General features: G+C 38.2%; 1 protein-coding gene across 1 annotated transcript in view; it reads right to left on the bottom strand.

The window, feature by feature from the left end:
- SPEF2 (sperm flagellar 2) overlaps positions 1-25,756 on the bottom strand; it is a 133,564-nt gene that overhangs the window by 98,888 nt on the left and 8,920 nt on the right. Inside the window, exons 2-8 of the mRNA XM_040977328.1 lie at positions 25,126-25,228; positions 15,389-15,641; positions 12,348-12,518; positions 10,349-10,489; positions 8,559-8,623; positions 5,663-5,849; positions 2,207-2,395 (exon numbers count right to left, since the gene is read on the bottom strand). Of these exons, the coding sequence (XP_040833262.1) occupies positions 2,207-2,395; positions 5,663-5,849; positions 8,559-8,623; positions 10,349-10,489; positions 12,348-12,518; positions 15,389-15,641; positions 25,126-25,228 (1,109 nt within the window). The remainder of the gene's footprint in view (positions 1-2,206; positions 2,396-5,662; positions 5,850-8,558; positions 8,624-10,348; positions 10,490-12,347; positions 12,519-15,388; positions 15,642-25,125; positions 25,229-25,756) is intronic.

The raw sequence follows: 25,756 nt of genomic DNA, 5'->3' as shown, positions 1-25,756 counted from the left end.
GTTACAATTTATCACCGACTAGATGCATGACAACTGAGTTCAGGATGAAGTTCAGCTTCGTTCTGCTATTGCTGTCTTGTACATTCCAATTCTTCTTAGAAAAATGAGTTGGGCTGCATAACCACTAAGATCAGTTCTGTACATGTGATGCATGCAGGAATCACACAGGGATTTGTATTTGTTACATTTAAAATGCTTTGTTTTCATGAAAAAAAAAGAATATAATACAAGCACAAAGCTTTGTAGCATGCTTCATGAAATCTAGAGAGTTTGGAGGAAAAACGATTCTAAGAGACCAGGAATAATAGGTGAGAATGTATAGTGACACTAAACTGGGTCCTGGAGTGAGTTTATCAGTGTCTCTGGAACATGGAAATATTTAGAATGTGAAGATACAGATTTAATCTAAAAACAAACAAAACCTTAAAGTGAACAATGGAATTTCCTCGTCAAGGATAGAAGAGCTATATAAAGCCTTCTTCTTTCCCTCGTCTCTTTCCTCCTTCTTTCTCTCCCTGCCTTGTCCCCATTCCTCTATTCCACCTAGTTATTTGCGTTTTTTTTTCTCCTTTTTCTTTTTTTCTACCTTTACCATCAACTTTATGCTAAGCCTACCACAATTTCCTGTCTCTGTGCAGCAAAGTAGGTTGCAGCCCTAAAAAGAGAAAGAAGGAAAGGAAAAAGGAAGTTGGTGGGAGGTAGCAAATCTCAGCAGTTTTGAGCTTGGACTTTTAAGGACTTCTAAAATTGGCTTCGCTGGTTGTTGTCCTGCTGACAAAGTGTGACTTTCAATCTTCCTAGACTGTGAATACATATTTTCTTTATGTGTCAAATGTAAATAAGGAGAGTGTTCACTCTGGAGGCAAAGGAGACAGCCTTTCCCCACTCCCACCCAACCCCCGCTGTGCAGGCTATGCTTGCTTACAGAAGTGAGAGAACTATTTTCCTGATCTGCGGAGTATGGTACTTTCTAAATATTTCTTCTAAAGCTTGCATAAACTTGCCAAAGTTTTTCTTACATTTTCATGGACAATCACAGTACAAGTCATGCAATTGGAAAATGAAGCAATGCCTTTTTAATTTCTGTGAGGCTTACTCTCTTTCTTTTTTTTTTTTTGTCCTGCTACATTTTAAGATTATTTTATAGCCCAAAAACCAGACTATCCAAAATGCCACTCACATGTGTTGATTTTCTTCAACCAAATAGCGACTATTAGATTAAACAAGTCTCAAACATTTGCAGTGGGAAACAGACAACAAAGGATTCATATAATCCAATATTAAGACTAGACACATTCACACACATATATAACAAAAAGGTTGTATATGTATTTTTCCCATTTATAAAGGGCCTATCTGTAGTGCCACCATCACTGCACACAGAACACTCACCCAGCAGCTAGACCTTGGCTTCTACACCGTTCTCAAATGAAGTGTACTGAGTACCCCACAAAAATGACTGACACCAGTTTTCTGCATCTGTTAATACAACGGAAGCCTGCAGGAAAGCTTGTTCTATTAGGAGACAAGGAGTTGTTTACTAAACAATTGCAGTGTTTACTGAAAAGAAGCAGCTTAAAAACTGCCTTGCTGTCTGAGAATATCCACGTAGTATAACCAACAATAATGTCTGCTCTAGTGAAACCAGCGAACTTCAAAGATAAAGGTTTCTATGGATGTCTAGAAATAGAAGTAACAACTCAAGGAAATTAAAATTAGGTGATTTTTTTTTTTGACAGCCAGCAGCATTTTATCAAAAAGGAAAATAGAGTAGTGTATTGAAGATACTCAATGAAAGGAAAGTATGAAGCATGAATTTCATAGACAGCAAAACTGACAATCACATACATAAGGCACACACGCTTGTCCAGATACAAAACCTCAGGGAATGCTGTTCTCTGAAGGCTTTCCTCAGGAATCTCTCAGACAAGGAGCTTCAGGCAATCCAGGTGTCCAGACGGATGTGGACACAGTGTTGGTGGGGAGGACTAAACAGTCAGCAACTTGTGAAACCAGCACTAAGAGGACAAAGTGCAGTGTGTGTTGGCCACATACTGACTATGTAGGTGATGGACATATCATACAGAGAGCCTGCAGGAAAGGAGCTCTTGTTAGGTGACGGGTAACAGACCACAGCTTTGTTGACCACGCCTTTGTGGAAAGGATCAAGAGGAACCCGCAGATTTTAAGGGAGGCGTTATTTTACCGCTTCTCGATCAAGTGCATCCTGGAAATCTTTCAGTCGTCTCTCCTCATATTGTTTTTCTCTGAAGATTCTGTTCTGCCATAAAACTTCCTTCTCGTGCCGAACGTGCATGAGCTGCACCGCGATCCTGCGCTCCTGCTGGGACTGGCGCATCAGCCGGTTGATGAGCTGCTCCTCGCGGTAAGCCTCCTGTACACACCAGGGGAAGGGCCATGCAGCGATCAAAGGGGTGTCCACACTTTCCACTGGGCTGACAAGACTATATATAAACAATGTACAGAAGGCATAATACTCTCCTTAATCAACTTCTGCCAGTTAAATCTGAACATGAAAAAAAAAAACCGTAAAAAAAAAAATGTTTGACAAGAGAGGTATAATTTTGGTATCCTGAAATATTAAAATTTTTAAAAATTACAATTACTTTTCTGCTTTTTTTTTTTTTAAGTTGCTTATTTAGAAGAGGGAGAAGCACCTGGAAAAGAGAGATAGTGTGCCGTGTGCTTGCCTTCATTTGCTGGATCACTCCCCAAATGTATGTAGTGATCGTGGCTGGGTCCAGTCTGGAACTCAATCCACAGGTATCCCACATGGGTGTCAGGGACCTAATACCTGAGCCATCACTGCCCCCACCCCTTATGCCCACATGAGCAATTGATGGAGTCAAGGGCTTGTGCCTTGAGTTGAATCCAGATCCTGTATTATGGGATATAGGCATCTTAAACATTGTAATTGGTACAGTAAATGTCCATTCTACCCAATTATTTTAAATGATTCATTTCTTCCTTTAAAATGGAAACAGATTAGGTGATTTTGTTCAAGGACTTCTAAACAAGCACTATATCAATTTGTAAGAATGATTTTAGAAGTCTGAAATTGCATTATATGCATTCTAATATAAAACTGCTAGTCGTTAAAAAAGCGTTCACACTGTCCAGGTGAACACAGCAGATCTGACGGAGGGGAAAATAAACAACCATGTGAGAACAGGCTAAAAATTGGTAGCTTGTGAAGACTGGAGATGAGGTTAGGTGGAAATGGCCTATAATTTGTCTTAGAAAATCTGTATGTTCATAATCTGAAAAAGAAACTAGATGCACACTATTTTTTGGACTGTTTTAGAACAGAGGTCAACCAGGTCATGAACAGTGGGAAAATCAGTCACTGGGAATCAGCAAATCAGCCCATCACCTTGCAGGTACATTGTTAACGAGCTGCATTCTCTTGGACAAGTAACAGCACAGGCCTGTTTCACTGCAGGTACCAACTAGAGGGTCAGGCAGAGGATGATCTCCAGGATCCCATCAAGCACTCTGACTCTGTCTAAACAGAGACATCATGTGGAAAGAGAAAGTAACTGTAGTGTTCAATAGAGACAGAAGATGACAGCCAAACGCCGGGGCTTTCCATTTCACTCGACAATCTAATGGTTCAAGGAGAAACTATGACTCTGCTAACAACACTACCTCACGTAAGCTCTCTCACTACACTGTTACAGGGGAGATATTATATATTTACCAGGATGAGAAATAAATAACAACACTGAGAGAAGTGCTAAAATCTGAACCTGGGAATTAGATAAAAGTGTAGATTAAATAAATGTAAAGCTGAATGTAAATATCAATTATTTGTTAGATAAAATTACTAGCCATTTGATATGTTTATACATCCATGATAATTTGCCATATATTTCTATAGCTACAAAAAACATGGAAGAAGGGATTCCGAATGTTTTCATACCATTAGAAAATGTTCATCTTTTGAAAGATAGGTATGTTTGCTCTAATGGGACATTACAAAGTGTATGTGCATTCAAAACATCGCATGAAAATCCATAAATGTATAAAATTCTTATCTGTCAGTTAAAAATACAGAACAGCAACTATGAAATCTATATCTCAATTAGACAGAAAATTCCCCAAACTTTAATGTTAGTCATTTGTTTCATTCTGATTGAATACTGGAGACAACGCACAAAGTAAAAATGGCTACAAGTTCTTTCCTTCTAGTCTAGTATATGGCAAGACAACTTAGTTGTTGGGATGAGATAAGGTCATCTCAACCCTTAGGAAGAACAAACTGGATCAATTATGCTTTGATTATTGACTGAGATATCAAATTATGACAAATGGGACAAAGAAAATGTGCAATGGCTGAGTCAATGATATGTCTATAAAGATATAGTATGAAGATAGTTAAGACTTGTATCCCAATGTTTAGTGGGGAAGATTTGTATTTTGCTTCTTTGTAAAAGTAGTTCATGTTTTGGATACGGATAATCTTTCAAATTTTCAGTGGAATGTAGTACATATTACCTGATGGAAATAAAGATATCAGTTATAATGAGGTACACAGGAAAGCCTATAGATTGTTTGCTTAGTCCACAACATAAAGTACATATTCTGTGCTTGCAATGAAATAAATGGAAGAGATGTTTCTGTTTAATTATATGTACCATATTCTAGGATCTCAGTAGATACATGAGTAAAAACTGAAAACTGAAATGCATTTCCCTTGACACAGCTCAGAGCTCATGATCTGAGCCTTGGTGACTCACACCAGATGATGTAACTTTTTAAAGCTCAGCACACCTAATCTTTCCAGCTCCCCTTCCCTCTCCCCCTGCAACCACACTGCCTTCACTGACTCTCTCCAGGCACTGTTGCCTGAACAGAGGTGGACGTTCCCCTGTTTTAGCCCTTCCCACTGGTTGTATAGCACTTTCACACTCCAATGGACTCGCTATTTACAGACCCTACACTAGACATCAGGCTCTGCGAGGCATAGGCTTCCTGGTTTTCTTGCTCATTGTTCTGTCTTTGGGCTTAGTGCAAGTGCCCTCAGCAAGGGAGAGGTTCAGGATCTGTGCTTAGTTCGAAGTTGGTCAGTGGTTCTCAAACTGTAGCTACATAAAGAAATTAGAGATGGCTGGTTAGCAAGTATGGTTGAGTGCTCCTGGCTTTGAGCTGTTGATTCAGTGTGAGTGAGGGTGGTAACAATTTACATGCCTAAGATGACCCAGACAGTGCTGATACTGCTGGTCCAGGAATTGTAGTTTGAACCACTTGGAGTAGACTAACAGAGATGTCCTTTTTTTTTTTTTTTTTGCATTGTTTTCATTCCACAGTTTCCTTTTGCTTCTAAGATAGACATACATGGTTAACATAGATTTCTTGTCTTACATCATGTTTTACTGTGGAGAAATGTTATGTAACAGATTTTGCCATTTCAACCTTTTATGTATATAATTCAGCAGCATTGTTTTGTTTTGTTTTTTAGTAAATATGTACATGTTCCCCTTGATATATTTGCTGTCATCACGGAGCACGTGACAGTGACATGTGATCAAGTGGCAGACAGTGAATTTATATTATATTATATATTATATTTGTGTACACAATAGAGCAGATTCTGTGAAACTTCCAGCACTGCTATTTAACCCCCATCAAAACACCTCACCTCTTGTGCCTCGTGTGCTATTAACTGGTCCATTAACAGTCTCCGCCGTCTTTTCTCTCTCTGCTCTCTTGCAAGAGCATCTTCTTCTAGGCGCTTCTGGATTTTCTTAATGTAGTCATCATCTGAGTAAGTGTTCAACAAGTCAGCTGTCATCTGGCCTGCTGTGTCTACAGAAGCCTTGGAGGCACTGAGGAACAACAATTTTCCAGTTTTAGTTTTTCTTTCTCTGGGTAATTTTATCTACTACTGCTCTCCTGTCACCTATGCAAATGCAGGTTATTTTCTGAGTTTCCTGGTGACTTTGACTACTTAACAACGAGGCTCAGCATTTATTGGCAGCTCAGCAGCAGAAAAAAACAGTAGCTCATCATACCACTCCGACAAGCACAAGCCTGAAGTGACCTCTTGCCAAACTGGAAAGTTCAAGTGAGCACTCTGAATTTTTGGCCTATTTCATGTTACAAGACTTAAAGGATAAGAAAGAGCCTGTGGTCTTTCCAACAGAAACCAAACCAGTTCAGTTTAGCAAGACAAATGGTGATGTAGCACAGAATTATAGATTCATTCAAGTTACCACTTTGGATTCAAAGGTTATCACACATACACATCTATGTAATAACCAATTAATTAGGAATTATTGGTATAGCTCTTTAAAAACTAAGCAGACTATAATCAGTAAAACGTATGTTACAGAGCTACTTACTAATAAATGATTAATTTTTATATTAGAAGTAATCATTTCAAAATAATAAATAACATATTTAATGAATAGTATTATTCAAAATCTAAAAATATGTCTTTAATGTTCACAGGGACTAAATGGTCATCAAGCTCATATAGACAGAAGTATTTTTAGAAAACACTCCTTAGGCCATGAGAAGATTTTAGTGCTTTCTGGCATCAAGTTTGTGAATGAGCCCACAACATCTCTAGGCTGAGGATAAGCATACAGAAGGAAATAAGAAAGTCGTGATTAACAAAGGGGCTTACCAAAGCCCACCTGATACCACAGCCTTTGTTTTCCTTAACAATTTGCTCCATACCAGTACTTCTTAAAGGTTTTCTTTTTTTGGATATCGGAGAAAATGATCTTCCTGCAGCGTCACGGAGAGTACGGACTCTCCTGTGAGGCTGCTCACGGCTGCAGGGAGCTGAGCAGGTGCTCCAGCTGCCCCAGCTCCAGCTCACTGCACTGGGAAGTGAAGTGTCACATGTAAAGGTTCCCCAGCTGAAATTCGTTAGAATCAAGTGAAGGCTGCTGGGAAGAAGCAGCCTGTGATATACCCAGCAATATTTAAAACAAAGCCCAAACTCCATTTAGGGTAACACTGTAACTAGTTTAAGACAACATTTCCCAGCCTCTCTTCCTCTTGTGTGGCCATGGGATTAGATTCTGGTCCACAAGATACGAGCAGAAATGTTACTACTAGAGACTACTGTGGAGGTTTTGTTTCCCACAGGAAATGGCTATTTTTGTTGGTGTTGTTGTTTGTTCAAGTGCCCAGAGTCCCAGCAGCCATCTTAAATCATGAATGTGACTTTGATGATAAACACACACACACACACAACAGGCCAGAGCAGCAAAAATGGAGCAAGGCGAAACCTCAGTGTGTGGGTTTGCGTGCACACACGCCCTCACACACATCCCAGGGTGCTTTCTTTATATGTTCTAGGATATGGGAGAAAAGCCAACTTTTATCTAGTTTAACTCATTGTTACTTGGGAGTTTCTAAAGCAACTGACAGATCCCAGGATCAGGCTGGGAGGGCAAGGACAATAGGAGCAGAGTCCAGGGTGATCTTGATGGTACCTGACAACTGACAGGACTAGGGCACTACTCAGTGCAAATGGAAGCTGGGAAAGGGCTTGGAACCAACTATTTCCACTAAATATGTGGCTTGTAAATAAAATGGACCATGCTTAGGGTGTTATGTGGTGGAGGATCTAGTGGTCACTGTAAGGACGAGTGGTCTAGTTTTAGGGGTCAGGGCCAATGCTGGTAAATGAGAGCGGGGATCAGAATAGGGCATTCAGAGTGTCTGATGATGGTAGGAGGAAAGATCATGTATGCCATATCCATTGTGATTGAAATCCTTTCTGCACCAACCACCTCATGACTGTTTCCTTCCAGCCTTTTCTTATTCCTCATCTGTGTGTGTGCGTGTGTGTGTGTGCACGTCTCTTTTCCTTCAGAAATGATAGTATATAACAGGGCTCATATACTATAATTTGTTTCTGTTTTCTTATTTGATAGAGATCAACTTTGTATTCTATAAGATATAAATGAATAGTCTGGACAATATCTATTTTAAAAAATACAGAAAGATACAAGTCATTTTATACATGCGGTCTCTGGCAGATTACTTCCTGTGAATAAATGACCTCTGATGGAAGATAAGGGGTAAGGAATCTTTATCTCTCAAAGAATGAAGCCAATTCACTTTGTACTTATTTTTGGAATAAATTTATCAAACTTTCTCAGTGACATTCAGCTAACGCATTCATTCAGCAATGCTTTATTACTGGTCTCTGTGCTCAATAGTGAGGATTCAACATAAAAGAAACCAAAAGAGAGTCTAACGGAGGCTTTACTGTGACAAAACTAAACCAGTGGGAACTTGAAACCATCTTAACTAATGTTTAAAAATGTGTGCAAACAGCAAAAAATATCAACTTATCATATTAGCCACTTTCCCTCTCACTTGTTTATACAAGTGACTAACAACTAGTTTGAATTTTAGCACATCTGTCTTCCCTCAGACACTCTCACTTAATGATTTTTTCTGAATGAAAAGATTCTTGGAGCAGCTTTTCCAGAGAAGATATTTCTAATATTCAAAAGATATGCATAAAACAGGATACAAATTTATGAGTGTTAGAATAGTTCACATCCTACCTTTCTTTTGCCTGGAGATCCTTTTTTATTAATGCTTCAAACTTCTTAATCTCATTGGCCACATCCTTTAAGGAAAATTCATGATCAGTTCTCTGTCTTAAAAAATCTCCCTTTACCATGTTAATTCAAGTTCATGTCATTTACTACTAACTCAAGATAACGAGGAGCCAAAATGTGAAAAGCTGTATGCTGCATTCTACAATATTTTCATAATTTTTTGTTATTTTGACACCAAGTGAACTGCAAAAACTGCTTAATCTGAATTGTTCAGATCACAATTCCAACTGATACTGAATCTAGGGATATCTAATAAAAAGGAAAATTATCAGAGTTGGAACATGCATTTATGAGATATACACTTGTGATACATAAATATTTCTTAAAGATGGCAGCCCCAAGTATGTCATCATTGTTCCTTGATATTAACACTAGTTCAATTTTTTATATTATAAATCCTTATTGGTAAACATCAATTAGGTGGGCCTTTGATGCTGTGATTAAAACTATCCTTGGGATGTTCTCATCCTCCCTTGGAGCTCAGAAGTTCAGGTTCTGCTCCTGAGCCGAGCTTCGTAGCAACATAATGCTGGGAGACAGGTAGCAGCTGAAGAAGGTGGGATTCTGCCACGCATGTGGGAGGCCCAGACTGCGATCCTGGATTCTTTCTTCAGACTGGCCCATTTCCTGCTCCCTGGGGCAGGTGGGGAATGAATTAGAGGATGGAAGATATCTCTCCTTCTCTCTTTCTGGCTGCCTTTCAAATAAATCTTTAAAAATAAACTATCAGTTCTGGATGTATGATAGTTAAATACTAAAATAGGGTCCACAAAAAGCTTTTGTATTGGTGATTTTTGTTGTTGTAGTTATTATTTGTTTGTTTTTTGGTTTGTTGTTGTTGTTTTGCTAGGACTTTTAAATTGAAGAAATGTGAACTGACCTAATACAATGAGTTAAAGAATCAGAAAGATATGTCAGTCTCTACTGGCACAGTGAACTTAACTAAAACATGGCCATCTCCTGGGTCCCAGTCTCCTTACGTACACACTGGGGAAGACAGAGCCCTGCTTTAGGCTTGTTTCCAAATTAAAGATAACACAAAGTGCTGCCCCCACAGCCTGACATACAGCTCAAGGTCAACAAATGCTAGCTATTATTCCTCTACTTAATTCACACAAGAAAATTTCAATAACCAGCGTAATGTTATGCAATGTAGAGTATGGAAATTTTATCAAAATGTAGTGACATCTATGAAACATAATCAGATTTTATTTTATTGGAATGATGGACAGTTCATATAGCTTAGGGAAAAAAAATAAACAGGGGTATCTTAAATTTAAATATATCAACAGCAACAAGTCACAATGTTGCTGGGATTCATAACAAAATAGGTAAGTTGAATCAAAATAGCAAATTATAGAAGTTGAGTCAAAACAGAGTAAAAAGAGCTTATAGATGGCATGTACCCATCAGCATTTGCACATTACAACAGTGCCCATGCTGATGAATTCATTAGCAATCTCAAAATCCTACTCAGCACACAGGAGTACAGCCAGATTCTGTTACTTAAGAGTTTTCCTATTCTGGCCTCAAATTTCTATCTCTGTATCTTAAAAAGATAATAAAATTGGGTTGGATATTGTGGTAGACTGGAATTCTGAATGAGAAAGGATAAAACCAGGGATAGTTCAAAAAGAAAGTGAGAAGTTTGGGAGGGTCTGGCTATACTTGTGGGCTTTAGGGAAAGATTGTTCTTGAATTACAACATGTTTAACACAACATGAATCGCTTACCTCTGCGTCTTTTTTCTTTTTCATCATTTTTTGAGCTTCCAGTGCTTTTAAAGTACGATTTGATGCAGGTTTAGGAATCTGTATGATAGCTGCTTGGATTTTGGCCATTATTTCATTTTGTCGTCTTCTGCTTAAGCGTTGCTGAGTATTACACATACACTAGTTTAGTTCTTTGGTTTGTCAGAATAATAGATATTATTACATATACATAATATGCTTATTTCTAGAACGCAGCAATTTACCAATGGACAATGCGTTGTGGTCGTGTTGGGAAACAGTTGGCGATATGACTTACTTTGCAATGCGTGATGTTTGAACAGTTTTGGAATCCTCAAATTATGTGTATCAAACAGTGTAATTTTATTACATGTGACAATCCTGAAGGACAATGAAGGTGCTCCAGGCACAAAGAATATAAATCTCTCCCCATCCCACCTTCACAAACAGTCCAATTGTGGAGACAGAAAATCCTGCAGCTTTTTTTTTTTCTGCAGAAAATAGCCTGCAGAAAAAAAAATTCCATTCTAGGAGACAGTCCCTGGAAAATCCAAGACAAGTGCCTTGCTTCCCTGCAGAAACAACCACATGATTAAACAATGGGTTCAAAGGCTACCTCAAACATAAAGTTAACACTAAAATATAGAATATCACTATTGGACCATCTCTTCTACATGTAGGCAGTAATTATGTTAAGGAGAAATTAGGCAGATGATCAAACTGAAACACCTGAGATAGATCAGATAAAATATTTTAAAATATACACAGTCTCAATGGTAAAATATAAAACAAGTCGTTACTTATTACTCAAGCACAATATTAGAACATATGAGGTTATAAATTTCTATGTCCAAAGACTAAACACTCTATCATTAGGAAGGTAGAAATTACAGATAAAATTTTCTTCATTATGCCTTCCAAATTGCAAATTTTTATTTGATTTCTTATGTTTTAAGAAAACTGAGAAGATGGAGGCTTTTCCTATCGCCCTATGTGCTTCCTATGGTAATTTTTAACATAATTTCAGAATATATATTGGGGATAGATTTCTTTCACCCACTTTGTTTGGAGCCTTTCAACATTTACTTGGCATTGCACGTTTGGACAGCCTGGTTTTATGTAAGTTATAGCACCAGCATGTGGTCTTGACTCAAATGCTACTTTTAAGAATGTTTCGTCCCAGAGGGCAAGTATAACGCATTATCTCTTCTCACAAGTGAAGGGATCAAAAGACCTGTGTCTCAGCAATCCCTCCTTCTTCTCCAGCAGTGGCCTGAATTCAGGATCAATTTTATATGATCCTAAATATATCATTTTTAAAAATCTGTTTTTTTATCACAACATGAAGGACTGTAATTCTTTTGCCTATGGTTTACACATTCCATGTATCTAGTCATTTGCAATTCCTTTAAGTCTTTAATGATTCCAAACACCTTTATCCTCTCATGTATTTAAAGGCATAAGATATCATTAAAGGTTTTCAAAGAAATTTGAGAAGCAGCAGGGAATCAGGTAAGCCAATTGGCAAAGGCTAGGAAGGAGTTGATAGAGATGTGAGGTGACTGGGAAGAGAATCAAGACTATCCCACAAGACCGAAATGAGGATAGAAAGACCAAGGGCTTGCGAAGGAGTAGAAAGGACAGTGGGAAATGTCCACCCTGCTTCCATCAGTGGTGACTATGGTCAGGAGCCTGTGACCGCTGGGGTAGCAAAGAGCAAGCCGCATCATTAAACCAGCTCAAGCAATAATTTTCACCAATGAAAGAGACCAATTTGTGCCTCTGCCACTCCAGAGGCAGGCAGGTTTTGTTCTTGGGCACAAGCAGAGGTGGCAGCAAGCATGGGGATAAAGAGAAAGAGTGACAGCAGGTCAGGGCAAGCCAAGCACGAGGAAAATGCAACTTGCATTAATGGTCTTACTTATGCAATGTGTATAATAGGCAAGAATCACAAACAGCATACTATGCACTAAAAATTATCTGGAAAATTGCTCTAGAAAACCTTTTCAATATCACAACATCTTTGTTCTTCGCTGAGTTTTTGCATTCTTTCAAGTTTCTCAGCATGCTCACGGGCAAGATCTTCTCTCATGCGTCTATATTTTTCTTGAAACCTGCATGAAACTCGCATCAGATTGAAATCAGTTTGACGTGGTATCAGGATTTTAAGTCTCTGAGTGAAGAAAGCATTTTGAAAGATTCTGTTATTATAGAGTAAAGAATATACTGTCAGGTAAGCAAACATAAAATTTGTCTTCAAAATAAAAATCTATGAAAGGCCGCTGCTAAGGATTGGCATCAGTTCAAGCTCAACATCAACTATCTGTATCTTTAACCAGTGTGAAGACACCTATAAAATCATGACTTGAGTTCCTATTTACAGCCTCATTTATGCTTTTCTAATTAATTTTTTTCCTCTAGAGCTTAATTTTCAATGAATCATACTTGCATCTTTACAAATACATCTTTATAAAATAACAATACAGAGCCAATTTAGCATATAAAAATATAAAGCAGCTACATTTTTCCTATTACTTAAGCCACTCCCTAATAAAAAGTGAAGAAACATGGAAACATTCTTGTTTTGACTGTGAGCTCTATCACCTACTAGCTGCATGAAATTGAACCAAGTTACCAAATTCCTCTGTGCCTCATCACACATGAGATAGAGATAATAAAAGTAGTTGGTCTCTTCTGACAATCCAGTAAGATGACACACAAAAAAGCATCTGGAACTTGGCTTAGCACATCACTTGGTTCATTCAATACATTTAAAAAAGAGACTTATTAATTTTATTTGAAAGGGTTATCAAGAGAGAGAAAAAGAGAAGAAGAGACAAGAGACATACAGAGAATGAGAGAGCTCTTTTATCTGCTGGTTCATTCCTCAAATGGCTGCAATAGTTGCAGCTGAACCAATCTGAAGCCAGGAGCCAGGAGCCAGGAGCTTCCTTCAGGTCTCCCACATGGATGCAGGGTCCCAAGGACCAGGTCTTCTTCCATCGTTTTCCCAGGCCATAAGCAAGGAACTGGACTGGAAATGAAACAGCTTGGGATACTAACCAGCACCACCAGCTCAGACACATTTTAACCATTATTACCAGTACAATGTAGAGACACCTGTATCTTCTTTTCCTTGGTGTCAAATAAAAAAGATATCCATATTTCCTAAAATATTTCCTCTCCCAAATGAACCATTATTTGCATCCCTGTCTTTTTGTCCCCAAACGACCTCTTTCATTTGGCCCTCACGACATTTCCATTTAACTGCCTGACACTGATTCTTTTTCTCAAACAGCAAGTTGACCCACCTTCTGTGTCCACAAAAACAACAACCTCACACCTCCCTTGAGCTTTAGTTACTGATTTCCACTTTTCATTTACTCCTACATTCCTTGAAAGAATAATCCCCTTCCTCCTCATTTCAAAGTCCACTCTGATCACTGTGCTGCACGACTCAGTCCAAGCAACCTTCTCACCATCAGATGAGAGCTCTCTGAGGCACAGGGCTTCTCCTGCAGTGTGTAACATCCCAAGGACTGACAGACTTAACACTTCCTGCTTTCCTTGCAGGCTCTTGTAGCATTTCTGTTGACTGCTTTGTAGTTCCTTGTATATTAGCTTCCTGAAACTACATAAAAGTCCAGTTCTGAGGCAGGTATCCTCGTTGAAGCTGGGAGCTTTTAGGTCCTGGCTCAGTTAACCAACCTGCCTGTGAAGCTGGGAGGGCCCTTACACGACTTGAAGCCTAATCTAATTTATAGTTCCCCATGAATGTTGCAATCTATTTTGCCATAGGCTGGTTCAACATAGGCTGGCAGAACAACATAATTCACACTGATTTATTCTTTGGCTGAGGGGAAAATGTGTAAAATGTTCTGAAATCTCACTGATCACTTTTTGGAAAGCATTACAGTAAAGTCTCTTGTATGGAAAAATAGGGGATTTTATGATTTAAAAGTTAAGAATATTCTGTGGGGGGGGGGGGAATCCAGAATGGGCAAATCTGAAAATGGAGCTGGCTCTGACATCTATTGTATCACTGTTACAATAGATGTTAAATTGCAATACAATGTTAAAATTAGGTATTTGTCTTCATTCACACTTAGGACTTTGCCATCGGTATAGCAATTTTATACAACAGTCATAGAAAACTTAATGCACATTCCTTATCATAGTAAGAAATTCTGAATAAAAATCATACAATTAAAACATACTTATATTACAAGTCATAGCATTTTCATCACAAAATCCTGGTGTATGAGGTACTAAAAACCCTGTGAGGTCACATTGCAAATAAAATACAGAACAGGCAGCCTTTGGTATCCGAGTTAAGAGTTTGAAAGCACAGATTAAGAATTACTTGCAGCCTCAGATATTCAAAGGGAGAACTTATTTGTACTGGGAAGACTGCACAGAAATGTTAGAGAAGGAAAGTTAAGAGAAAGGGAGAAATGCGAAGGGTGACTAGCGCTGGCAGGGAGCAGAGAGCGGGAATATATGGATCATACTCCAGGACTCATAGTCAATCGACACAGAAAAAAGATGGGAAGAAACAGAGGCAGGATGATGCTGCAGAGTGAAAAATTTTGAATGTCCGTCTAAATTCTGTGCAGTATATGCAAAATCCAGGTGCCCAAACAGAAGAACCCAGTGGGAGTGGAAGAAGAACCCCGTGGGACTGAAACTCAGCAGAGTCATACAGCAGCTGCCTGACCTCCTGAAGTAAGTCTGAGGATGAAAAGCCATGTCAACAGGTCGCTGCAGCACCTCAGGGGAGTCCAGCAGAAATGAGGGGGCGGGGAGGGGAAGGGAGCCAAGGCACACCCATGAACACTGCTGGGGCTTGGGAGCCAAGTGCTAAAGTGCTGGCCGTGTGGGTAGGAGAGGGGAAAAGAGCAAGCATGACTTCAAAATAAAACCCAGACACAGCCAGTGACATAGCAAGAGGTGCAGTTATCCAAATGGGGCTTCTCTGAGAACGCAGCATCACTGCCGTCTCAGCTTTACCTCACGGCATGCTCTTCGTGTGTCAGTACTCACCTCTCGAAACACCTCACTTCTCATGTTTTGAAGTCTTACATTGGCCAGGGGCTGCATGGTTTGCATTTCCACTCCAGTCAGTCCGCTTTTCTTCTTTCTCTGAAGAGCGATGTACAGCTGGTATACAAGTTTCGTTGCTGCCCCAGGCTTTTCTGTGATGATGTCTTGCGCCACATTCTGATCAAACTGCACACCCAGAAGATGAAGTGTTGGCTCCAAGCGAGAAAAATTATTAAGTTTGGCAGTTGACACCCTGGACATTAAAACAGTTTTCATAATTAGACACTGGTAAGGAATTTAAAAATGTAAGTATCAGAGTTGCTGACATTATGAATGCTCCTAAATCAATGTAAGATGTCCCTGTCACCTATAAATAATTCAGTAGGGTTTATTATCATCAATGTCTACCTAAACTCCCTTTATTTCTCTTGAATGGCTAAGCTAACACTTGCTAATTTCATACCCTTTTCTGTTTTAGATTGACAATAGAATTTCTGTAGAGATCATACAAAGACAGATAATTATATGCCATATTTTAAACAAAAAACCTAACTATGAAAGCAAAGAATGCAATTAAAGCTTTAGGGGCTAGTGCTGGGGTATAACAGGTTAAACCATTGACTAAAGTGCCAACATCCCATGTGGGTGCTGGCTTAGTACTGGCTGCTCCACTTTTGATCCAGTTGTCTGCTAGTGTAACAGGTAACAATGAAAGACAGCCTGAGTCCTTGAGCCCCTGGCTCACCTGGGAGACTCCAGTGAAGCTCCTGTCTCCGGGCTTCAAATCAACTGAACTAGCCATTGTGACCACCTAGAGAGAACCAGCAGATGGAAGAACGTGCTCTGTCTTTCCCTCTCTCTTTTTCTCTCTCCCTCTGTAACTCTTTCAAATAAATACAATACATTTAAAAACTGATACTAATTTTATTTCAAGGGCAGAGAGAAGGAGCAAGAGACTGAAGGACAGCACACGAGAGGGTGAGAAAGAGAGCTTCCCATCTGCTAGCATGCTTTCAAAAGACTGTCAACAGCTGAGAAGTCAGGATGGGGACCTCCAGACTGCCACATGGGAGGCAGGGGCTGAGCTGTCCTCTATTGCCTCTCAGGGGGTACATTAGCACAAAATCTGAACTGGAAGGAGAATCAGGACTGACAGCCAGGCACTCTTGATTTGGGACATAGGCAACTACAATTTAATCATCTACTTTAAGTAAGGCTATTGAAGGTCTGGGAACGGTCCTAAATGTTTCACTGACAATTTTAGCAACAACCATATCTCTGTCAGTATTACTTAACAAAATATTAGTTATAAAATAATATTGATTATATAATCTTCAGTATACAGTTTATATTGTTTAAAATCAATACAAACTTTCACATTAAGATGCTATATTTATTTTTGAATGATCTATTACCAAATCAGGCTTACATTTTTGAAGGAATGTATTAATTCACTGATTTATTAATTTTCTCTTTCAATTGACGAGCATCCGTTTTGTACTCCTTGTGTACTGACAGTTTATTTAATTGATACAAATTTGCGTAAATGTATTAATGTGTTACAAAGCTTATTAAGATGTGGCTCTTTCCCTTGAGGAATACATAGCTACTGAGAAAAACAAATGCATAAACAGGAGGCACTAAATTGAAATGAATGGTATAACAGAGACCTAAAATGAACTAGAGCTGTTAATTAGACTATGAATCTAGTCACTGACAGAAATCAAAAATATTTAATGCATTTTTGAGTTTTGTGCTGCTTTATGATCAGGCTAGATACAAATGAGTCTATTATTTCCTTCTTTAACTTAAAAGATACAATAATATACTTAATAAAAAATATATACTGATACATCTAAATATAAGCCCAAGATTTACCGAAAATCCATCAAAACTGGCACATCAGAATAGATCATTGTCAGGTATTTGTATGTCTACAGAATTCCTATAATCAGAAAAATATGTACTCAATTACTTAATTTCATATTCTCAGATCAATTATTTTTTTAAAAGAGATATTTATTTTTTTTATTGGAAAGGCAGATATAACTAGAGAAGATACAGAAAGATCTTCCATCCACTGGTTTACTCCCCAGATGGCTATAATGGCAGGAACTAAGCTAATCTGGAGGAAGGAGTGTTTTCCAGGTCTCCCACATGGGTCCAGTGTCCCAAGGCTTTGGGTCACCAGCTACTGCTTTCCCAGGCAACAAGCAGGGAGCTGGGGATGGGGAGTGGAGCAGCTAGGACACAAATCAGCATCCATATGGAATCCTGGCAATGGCAAGGAGAGGATTTAGTCACTAGGTTATTGTGCCAGGCCCAACTAAAAGATCATTCGGGGAATACACTTTGATCTTTAATTATTTCAGTTAAGCTTTTAGTAGCTCACAGAGAGGAACACCTAAAAATGCTTGTAGTGTTATTAAATGCTCAGTATACTATTTCTCAAGAGATTGCTCTCAAATAGTAGCACTAAACTTTTTTGTTCCAATTACAGTTATCTTTGAAAATATTACAGCTATCAGCTATTTGCCTCAGAACACACACACACACACACACACACACACACACACACACACACATCTATATGTACAAATGTGTCTAATACGAATTGTACTAATTGTGAGAGGGAGAAAGTGAGAGAACATATATAACCTTCACGCCCTCATTTATTCCACAATTCCACAGTTTCCAGGGGAGGGCAGTGGCCTCCCTGGGAGATAGGAATTCAATCCACACCTCCCACTTATGTGGCAGTATGTGGGACCACTACTGCCTCCTGGAATAGGGAACATAGCCAGCAGTTGAATCAGAATATTCCAATGTGGGACAGAGGTGTTTTGACCACTTGAATGAACTTCACTCTTTGCTGAACAGTTTATAACACTTTCGAACTTTCAAAATTTAGCCTAAAAGTGCTCATTCTCTGAAAGTCAGATAGGGCAGAAGAAATATGAGTGTTCTTAAAGGTGAATGACCATGCATCATGAGGAGGCTCACATCAAGACCAAAGAACAATAACAACAACAAAACAAAACAAAATAAAACAAAACAAAACAACAACCACCAAGGTTGCAAATACTAAATTGAATTCCTTTTCCACCAACATGGTATAATTTATTATTCTAGAATTTACTGCTATTATATTTTAACAGAAATAACCAATAATATATATCTAGAACATCACATTACATCAACCAAACTTTGAATAAAATATTTTAAGTTAATCAAAGAGAAACTGGACTTAAAGGGTACAAGAAGGGACTACACATGATACAAGAAAATTTCCTCAACAGAGTAAACATTGTTTTAAGTCTTCTTATGTGTCAACTTGACATTCATCTCTGCAAAAACACCTTTAAGAAAATAAATCTTCTTAACTTCTAAGATGCTGGACTCTATGCATGGTACATGCTCGCAATGAGGGAATCATGCAACAATGTGGAGGAATTCAACATGGGGGGGGAGGGCATGGGGAAGGGTTGGGGAATCCCAGAGCCTATGAAACCGTGTCACAAAATGAAATAATAATAATAAAAAGATAATAAATCTTCACCCAAAATGACTGGAGGAAAAAATCAACATGTCTTGAAGAATTAGAATTGTGAAAGGATGGTTAAGATCTTGGCATGCGCTTACACTCCTTTTGTCATTGATGTCCTCTCATTCTTTTTCCATCCTAGGTGCTTTGCTCACTGCACATATTTTGGAAAGACCTGATTGAGAGCCACCTGTGAGAGCTTTTCTCTGGGCTGTAATGGGCAAGCAGGAGCATAATTCAGGAGCAGAATCTTTGAAAACCAACATTACTGATTTTTACATTTTGTCAAAATTTAATCTTGTACTTGCTAAAAAGGAAAGAACACATCGCCTCCTTTGGCTAGTATGATGTGTTCTGCAGAATGTGTGGTAGCAAGCTTACAGTTTAGGGATCTATCTTTTTAAAATGACTTTTATGGACTGGCCAGATAATTCTCGTATCATTTTAATTTTTTCTTCCTGGAAGCTTTGATGTTCAAGTATATTTCAAATTTCCCATCAAGCAAAATAATTTGGAAAATGTAATGTTTGTCTAAAGTAGTGGTAGTCTGCTCCTGTTAAAGCAGGTGTACAGTCAGCATTAACAGGATAATTAGCAATTGTTTTTGAACAGAGAAAAACCAGTGGGACATCTTTTCTCATGAGAGAGTGTCTGATGTAAATGATAACCCCTGAGGGACTAAGGAAGGCATTCGGGGAGAAGTCTTCTCCCTCCCAACTCATACTTCTTATTTGCCAGGGGACCACCGAGTTCCTCTTGTCCTTGCCACCTGTTGAGAGTGTATACCAGCTTGTAAGGCAAGTTGAAGTCCTCTAAGGGATTTTCTTGTTTGTTTACCTTCTCCTTAACACTAATCCACTCATTTCTCATCCTTTGGGAAAGACTGAAGATATTCTAAAACAGGTTAATTCTTATAGAATTAGATGAGCTTTCCTTAGAACTAAGTCACTCGCGCAAGAAAATGATAATTTCAAGCTTTTAGCAAAACATAGTTTGCTGTTTAAAGTTTAGACTAAAGAAACTAAAAATATTAGACAAGATCTTTAAATCATGAGTACCCAGGCATGAAACACTTGTGTAAAACATGTTTTTTTTTTCTCACAAGTGAGAATCCTTTTCTCCCACAAATTTCTGTACTCTTTTGATGATCATTCCCATGGATTTACTAATTCTCACTTTATTCCAAAGACCACGTACTACTGAAAAGCAGATGGTGAGTGCTTATCACATTTGGGACAGTTAAAGGAGAACTTATTTAAGAAAAAGAGTAGTTTCTAAGTCTTAGAAAGAACAGAGAGCTGTTTGTTGTTTTAACTCACCCTATTTCCCCATCCTTCATCTCAGCATCATGGTAGCCTTGAACACCAACAGCCTTGCAATTATAATAGCTGTAAAACTCAAAGAAAGCCTGGCAGGAATTGAAGACAGATCCCCAAACCCTCAGAAAGCCTATCAAAACACTGCCACTATTTGACAAGCCTGTCATGGATAATTCTCATTGCTGGTTTTATCATTACTTAGCATGAATTAGAACTTGCTCATTAAAAACAAAATAAAACAAACAAAAAAAAAACCCCAAAACTCTATTCCAAGGATATTCATAAAAAACAATCACTACGGGCCTGTAGTGTGACACAGTGGGTTAAGCCACACCCTGCAAAGCTGGCATCTCATAGGAGTGCTTGGGTCCTTGCACCTACACAGGAGACTCAAGCAGAGTCCCAGCCTCCTGGCTGTGGACCCAGCCCAGTCCTGACCACTCCATTTCGGGAGTGAACCAGTGAGTGGAAAATCTCTCTCTCTCTCTTGTTCTCTTTCTATCTTTCAAATTAATAAATAAACCTTTCAAAACCCAGGTCACTGACAACCATGCAAGATCACAGCTGAGATGGCAATACTAGCTGAAGTGGACAAGAGTGTGTCCAGAAACTTGCAAGGAAGACCTAAAAACAAGATGTATGTTGGAGGCTTTGGAATTCCTCTGTACTCCTGAGCATCCAGAAGGCCACGTCAGTGTGCAGGGATGAGTGAATGCTAAGACATGGGGAGGTCTAGGTCTCTGACTTCACTACTTTCCACTACTGTCACGGGGAGAAGGAACACTTAGGATTTAAAGGCTTTTCCATTCATTATCTGGAAGCAAAGGTGACCAGGGACTCCAGTTGCTTTACATAACAGTGAATACAGACCTAATAAAGTTAGTCCAGGGAAGTCAGGAAACAAACAAAAAGCAGCAGCAGCAAAAGCTGAAACCATCAACAACCCTTTTAGCTTCAATAATCTGATTTTCCATACTACATTAATTTTAGGAAGGTCTGGCTAGGACATAAAGGAAAAGAGAATCAATGAAAACTCCTTGAGGAACCTTAGGTTCAAACCTTAAATTGGCTATTACAAATATTTTGTAAACAATTTCTTTTATTGATTTGAAAAGGAAGAGTTATAGAGAGAGGTCGTGAGGGAGACAGATCATCCATCTGTTGGTTCACTTTCCAAATGACTGCAAAGGCCAGAGCTGGGTCAGGCCGAAGGTAAAAGCCAGGAGATTTACACAGGTGGCAGGGGTCCAAGCACTTGCCCATCTTCCACTGCTTTGCAGGCAGTGGGGAGATCAATTCAAAGTAGAGCAGTCATGACAGGAACTGTGATATTAGCAGTGGAGGTGGTGCTTAATCCATTATACCACTACGCTGGCCCCTGTTATAAATATTCTCAAAGAAACCATTTATTAAAAAAGAAAACAAAGTATAAGAACAATGGCAAAACAAAACAGAACACCAATGAAGAAATAGAAATTATAATAGTAAAAAAGTAGGTTTCTGAAGTTGAAAGATAAAACTGATACAAAATATTCAGCAGAAGAGCTCAAAGGACTTGCGTTCCCAGAAGAATCAGAAAATTCAAAGACAGACCAAATGAAATTATTCAGGGGGAGAACAAAAAGGAAAAAAGAATGAGGAAGACTAAACAGAGCCTGACACACATATATTCACTTTAATTTTAAGAGGAAAAACATAGCAAAATCTGAAGGATAACATTTAGTTACTATTCACAAAGTCAAAGGCTGAGCTTGTAGCATAGTGGGTAAAGCTTCCTCTTGCAATGCTATATCCCATGCTGGTGCTGCTCTGTGTCCCAGCTGCTCCACTTCTGATCTGCCTTCCTGCTGAAGTGTCTGGGAAAAGCAGTGTTAAGACAGTCCAAGTACCTAGGCCTCTGCCACCCACATGGAGATCTGGAAAAAGCTCCTGGCTCCTGGCGTCAGTGTGCGCAGTTCTGGCCATTTTAGAAATCTGGGGATTGAATCAGCTGATAGAAGACCTCTCTGTGTGTCTCTCCCTCTCTGTAACTGACTTTTAAATAAACATGTACATCTTTTTTTAAGGTATTTGAGAATATGTCATAACAAGTGAGACTAAAGACATATGACAAATAAACAAAATGTGGTATCCTAGATAGGATCTTGGGTCAAAAACAGGATACACACACTGGCTTCATTTCAAAATAATGTATAAATATCTACACTCATTATAACAAATAGAGCTTATCAATGTTAAGATACTAACTAATAAAGTTCACACATGGGCAATACCAGAATTCCTTACTATCTTAACAAGCTTTGTGAGATATAAAACTTCTAAAATTAAGGGCTGGAGTGGTGGCATAACAGGCTAATTCTCTGCCCTGTGCCACTGGCATTCCATACGGGCACTCGTTTATATCCTTACTGCTCCACTTCCAGTCCAGCTCTGTTTGTAGCTGGCAAAGCAGAAGAGGAAGGCCCAAGTTCTTGAGACCCTGTACCCATATGGGAGACTTGGACAAAGCTCCTGGCTCCCGGCTTCAGATCAGCTTGACTCCAGCCATTGCAGACATTTGGGGAGTAAACCAGCAGATGGAAGGACTCCTTTTGTCTTCACTTCTTCCTCTATAAAATCTGCCTTTTAAATGAATGAATCATTTAAAAAAACTTTTGAAATAAAAAATTTACTAAAAAATTAAACAATGCCTTAATGCACTGTGCAACAGCATCAAGTTTACCGTCGTACACAAAATGGACATTCCAGAAGAGAAAATGAGAGACAAAAGGGCAGAAGAAATATCTGAAGTAATGGTGGCCGAAAAATGTACAAATTTTATGAAAGACATGAATCTACCCATAAAAGAAGAAAGCAAGAATGATGTACAATAGGCTACTCACAAAGATATTCTTATGGAGACATGAACAAACATGAAATTTGAAGAGCAGCAACTAGAAAACAAGTCATGATATTCAAAGCAGTCTCAATAAAACATATAACCAAATTCTTCTCAGAAACCAGGGAAGCCAGAAGGCAGTGGTTGTTCCAGGCGAAATGCTGGAAGATAAATACTGATAAAGAATTTCATACGTAGCAAAACTAAATCAAAATGGAGGGCTAAATGAAGACCATTTGTTATCAGAATACTTGCCTTACAAAAAATACTACAGTGAGTCTCCAGGACATGAATGAAGGATGCTAGGTAGCCATTCACGTCACATGAAGAAATAAAGCACATCACAGAAGTACTAACATATAGAAACAGGTAACAGTTAACATGTATCCTTGCTCATAACTGCTTCCTTCTCCACGTGATTTAAAGGATCACTGTACAAAATAATAATTACACAACCGATTGGCTGGGCTCGAGATGTAAGGAAGGGAGACCATGCTGAGATCTACTGACGCAAAATTTTTATAAACTACTGAAATTGAATTTGTATTAATATTTTAGCTAATTTGGTTTAAAATGTTAAATATAATCCCCATGGTAGACCTTGACACTACTAGAGAAAAATGTTGTTAGAGAAAAAATAATGAAATTAAAATGGCATCAGAAAATACCTATTTAACATAAATGGAAGCAATGATGGAGGAATGAGAAATATTGTAAGCAACGAAAGAAAAACAAATAAATTGAAACGAATTAGTTCCCCCATAATTCTTCAAAGAACATGATTAAGAAAGTAAAACAACAGCCCTCATAGTGAAAAAATATCTTTAAGTCTCATACTTGACAAGAGATTTCCCTCCTCCAGAACATATAATATCTATAACTCAACAGCAAAAATACACCCATTATTAACATAGACAAGAGATATGAATAGATATTATGACATTATAATTATATAGTTCACTGACAGGCAAATAAAATATGTTCAAAATCATAAATACTTAGGGAAACACACATAAAAGTCACAGTCTCACCCCTTGCTAAATGGCTATAGTCAAAGAGAGACAATAACAAGTGTTGAAGATGTGGAGGAGTTGAAACCCTCACACACCACTTATACAAACTGAAATAATTCTGGCACTGCAAAACCTGTTTAGACATTCTTCAAAATGGAAACCTAAACTACACGACCCTGAAATTCCACCCCGTGCTATATGCCTGACAGGAAGGAGGATACATCTATACAGAAGCACTATGTTCATTACAGAGCATTCGTAACAGCTTATTCCAAATAACTATTCCTAATAGATTATTCCTAATGCTAAAAAGTAGGAACAATTCAAATATCTGCTAAGTGGTAAATGGTAAAATATATATATATACATATATATATATGATATTTTGAGCCACATAATTGAACTTATTCAGCAAATAAATAGGAATGAAAGCCTTGAAAAATATCATCCTAAATGGAAAAAAAGCAGTTACAAAATGTCTCATGTTTTATGATCCCATTGAAATGAAAGGTATAAGATGCATTTGGAGAGCCAAGGCTTTGGAAACAGTGATGATTGTGAATGCAATAAAAGCAACTGGATTCAATGCTTTCAAATGGCGAATCAGTATATATGAAGTATAACTGGGCAGAGTTACTAAAACATTTTTATTACTATTTTTATATTTTTTAAATCACAAAGTGATATTAGGACACCAAATGTGATTTCACTTCTTTTTATAAAAAGGTTTAATCAATGGACCAAACAGGAAGTAATTTGACCTAAAATGGAAGAAACGTGGATGATAATAACATGGCTTCTTCCCACGGACGCCATCTGGCCAATCACTGTCCCTCCTTGTCTTCCTGAGACAATAGGACACATCAACAGCCAGTCATCTTTGCTTGGAAAAGATCTTGTGATCAACGACTCTTTCTAGTTAACTCTGGAGTTTCCAAATGCCACAGAAACTATTTCTTAGAATAAGGACTCGTTTCACTAACCTGCTTTCTGAAAATTCCGAGAAGTCATCTTGAAGTTCGAACTTGTGCAGGACTTCTCCAATCAAGTAGCCAGTGGAGAACACCTTTGCAAACGACTTGGGGCCTGATTATTAAAACATTGAGATGTTAAAACATGAGTATAAAGCTACAAATGGAGCTAATATATTTTCATTATGCACACAGTCAAAACTCAAATTCAGTTCAAAATGTCCAGAATATAGTTTTATAAGCATCTCTTAATAACTGATGTTTATTTACAGTAGCTATCTTAGAGATCTTCAAATAAATATAAACCAATAATTAATAAAATACTTTAAAAGAAAAGAATTTTTCTGATCAAAATTAAAGAAAACATTACCAATTAAGGTTTCAAACAATCTTATGTCTTAAACCTAGATGGTTTATAAAGTTACATTTCAATACTTTAGTTTTCCATATGGCTTATGAGGATGCCAAATCTGACCAAGCAAGGTATTGTCTAATTTTTTTAAACAAAGTTTTATTTTTAACCTATGAACATAGGAAATTTTAGTAAATCATCTCTTTATTGGATAAAACCTATGGATTTAACAAGTTTTTCTTCCACGGTTCAGAAGGGACACACGATCTAGCTGTGCATTTGGTGATATTC

Source organism: Ochotona curzoniae, unplaced genomic scaffold, assembly GCF_017591425.1.
Source record: "Ochotona curzoniae isolate NIBS_2020 unplaced genomic scaffold, NIBS_Ocur_1.0 contig_2754, whole genome shotgun sequence".
NCBI classification, from domain to species: domain Eukaryota; kingdom Metazoa; phylum Chordata; class Mammalia; order Lagomorpha; family Ochotonidae; genus Ochotona; species Ochotona curzoniae.
This window is presented reverse-complemented; position numbering and strand designations above follow the sequence as displayed.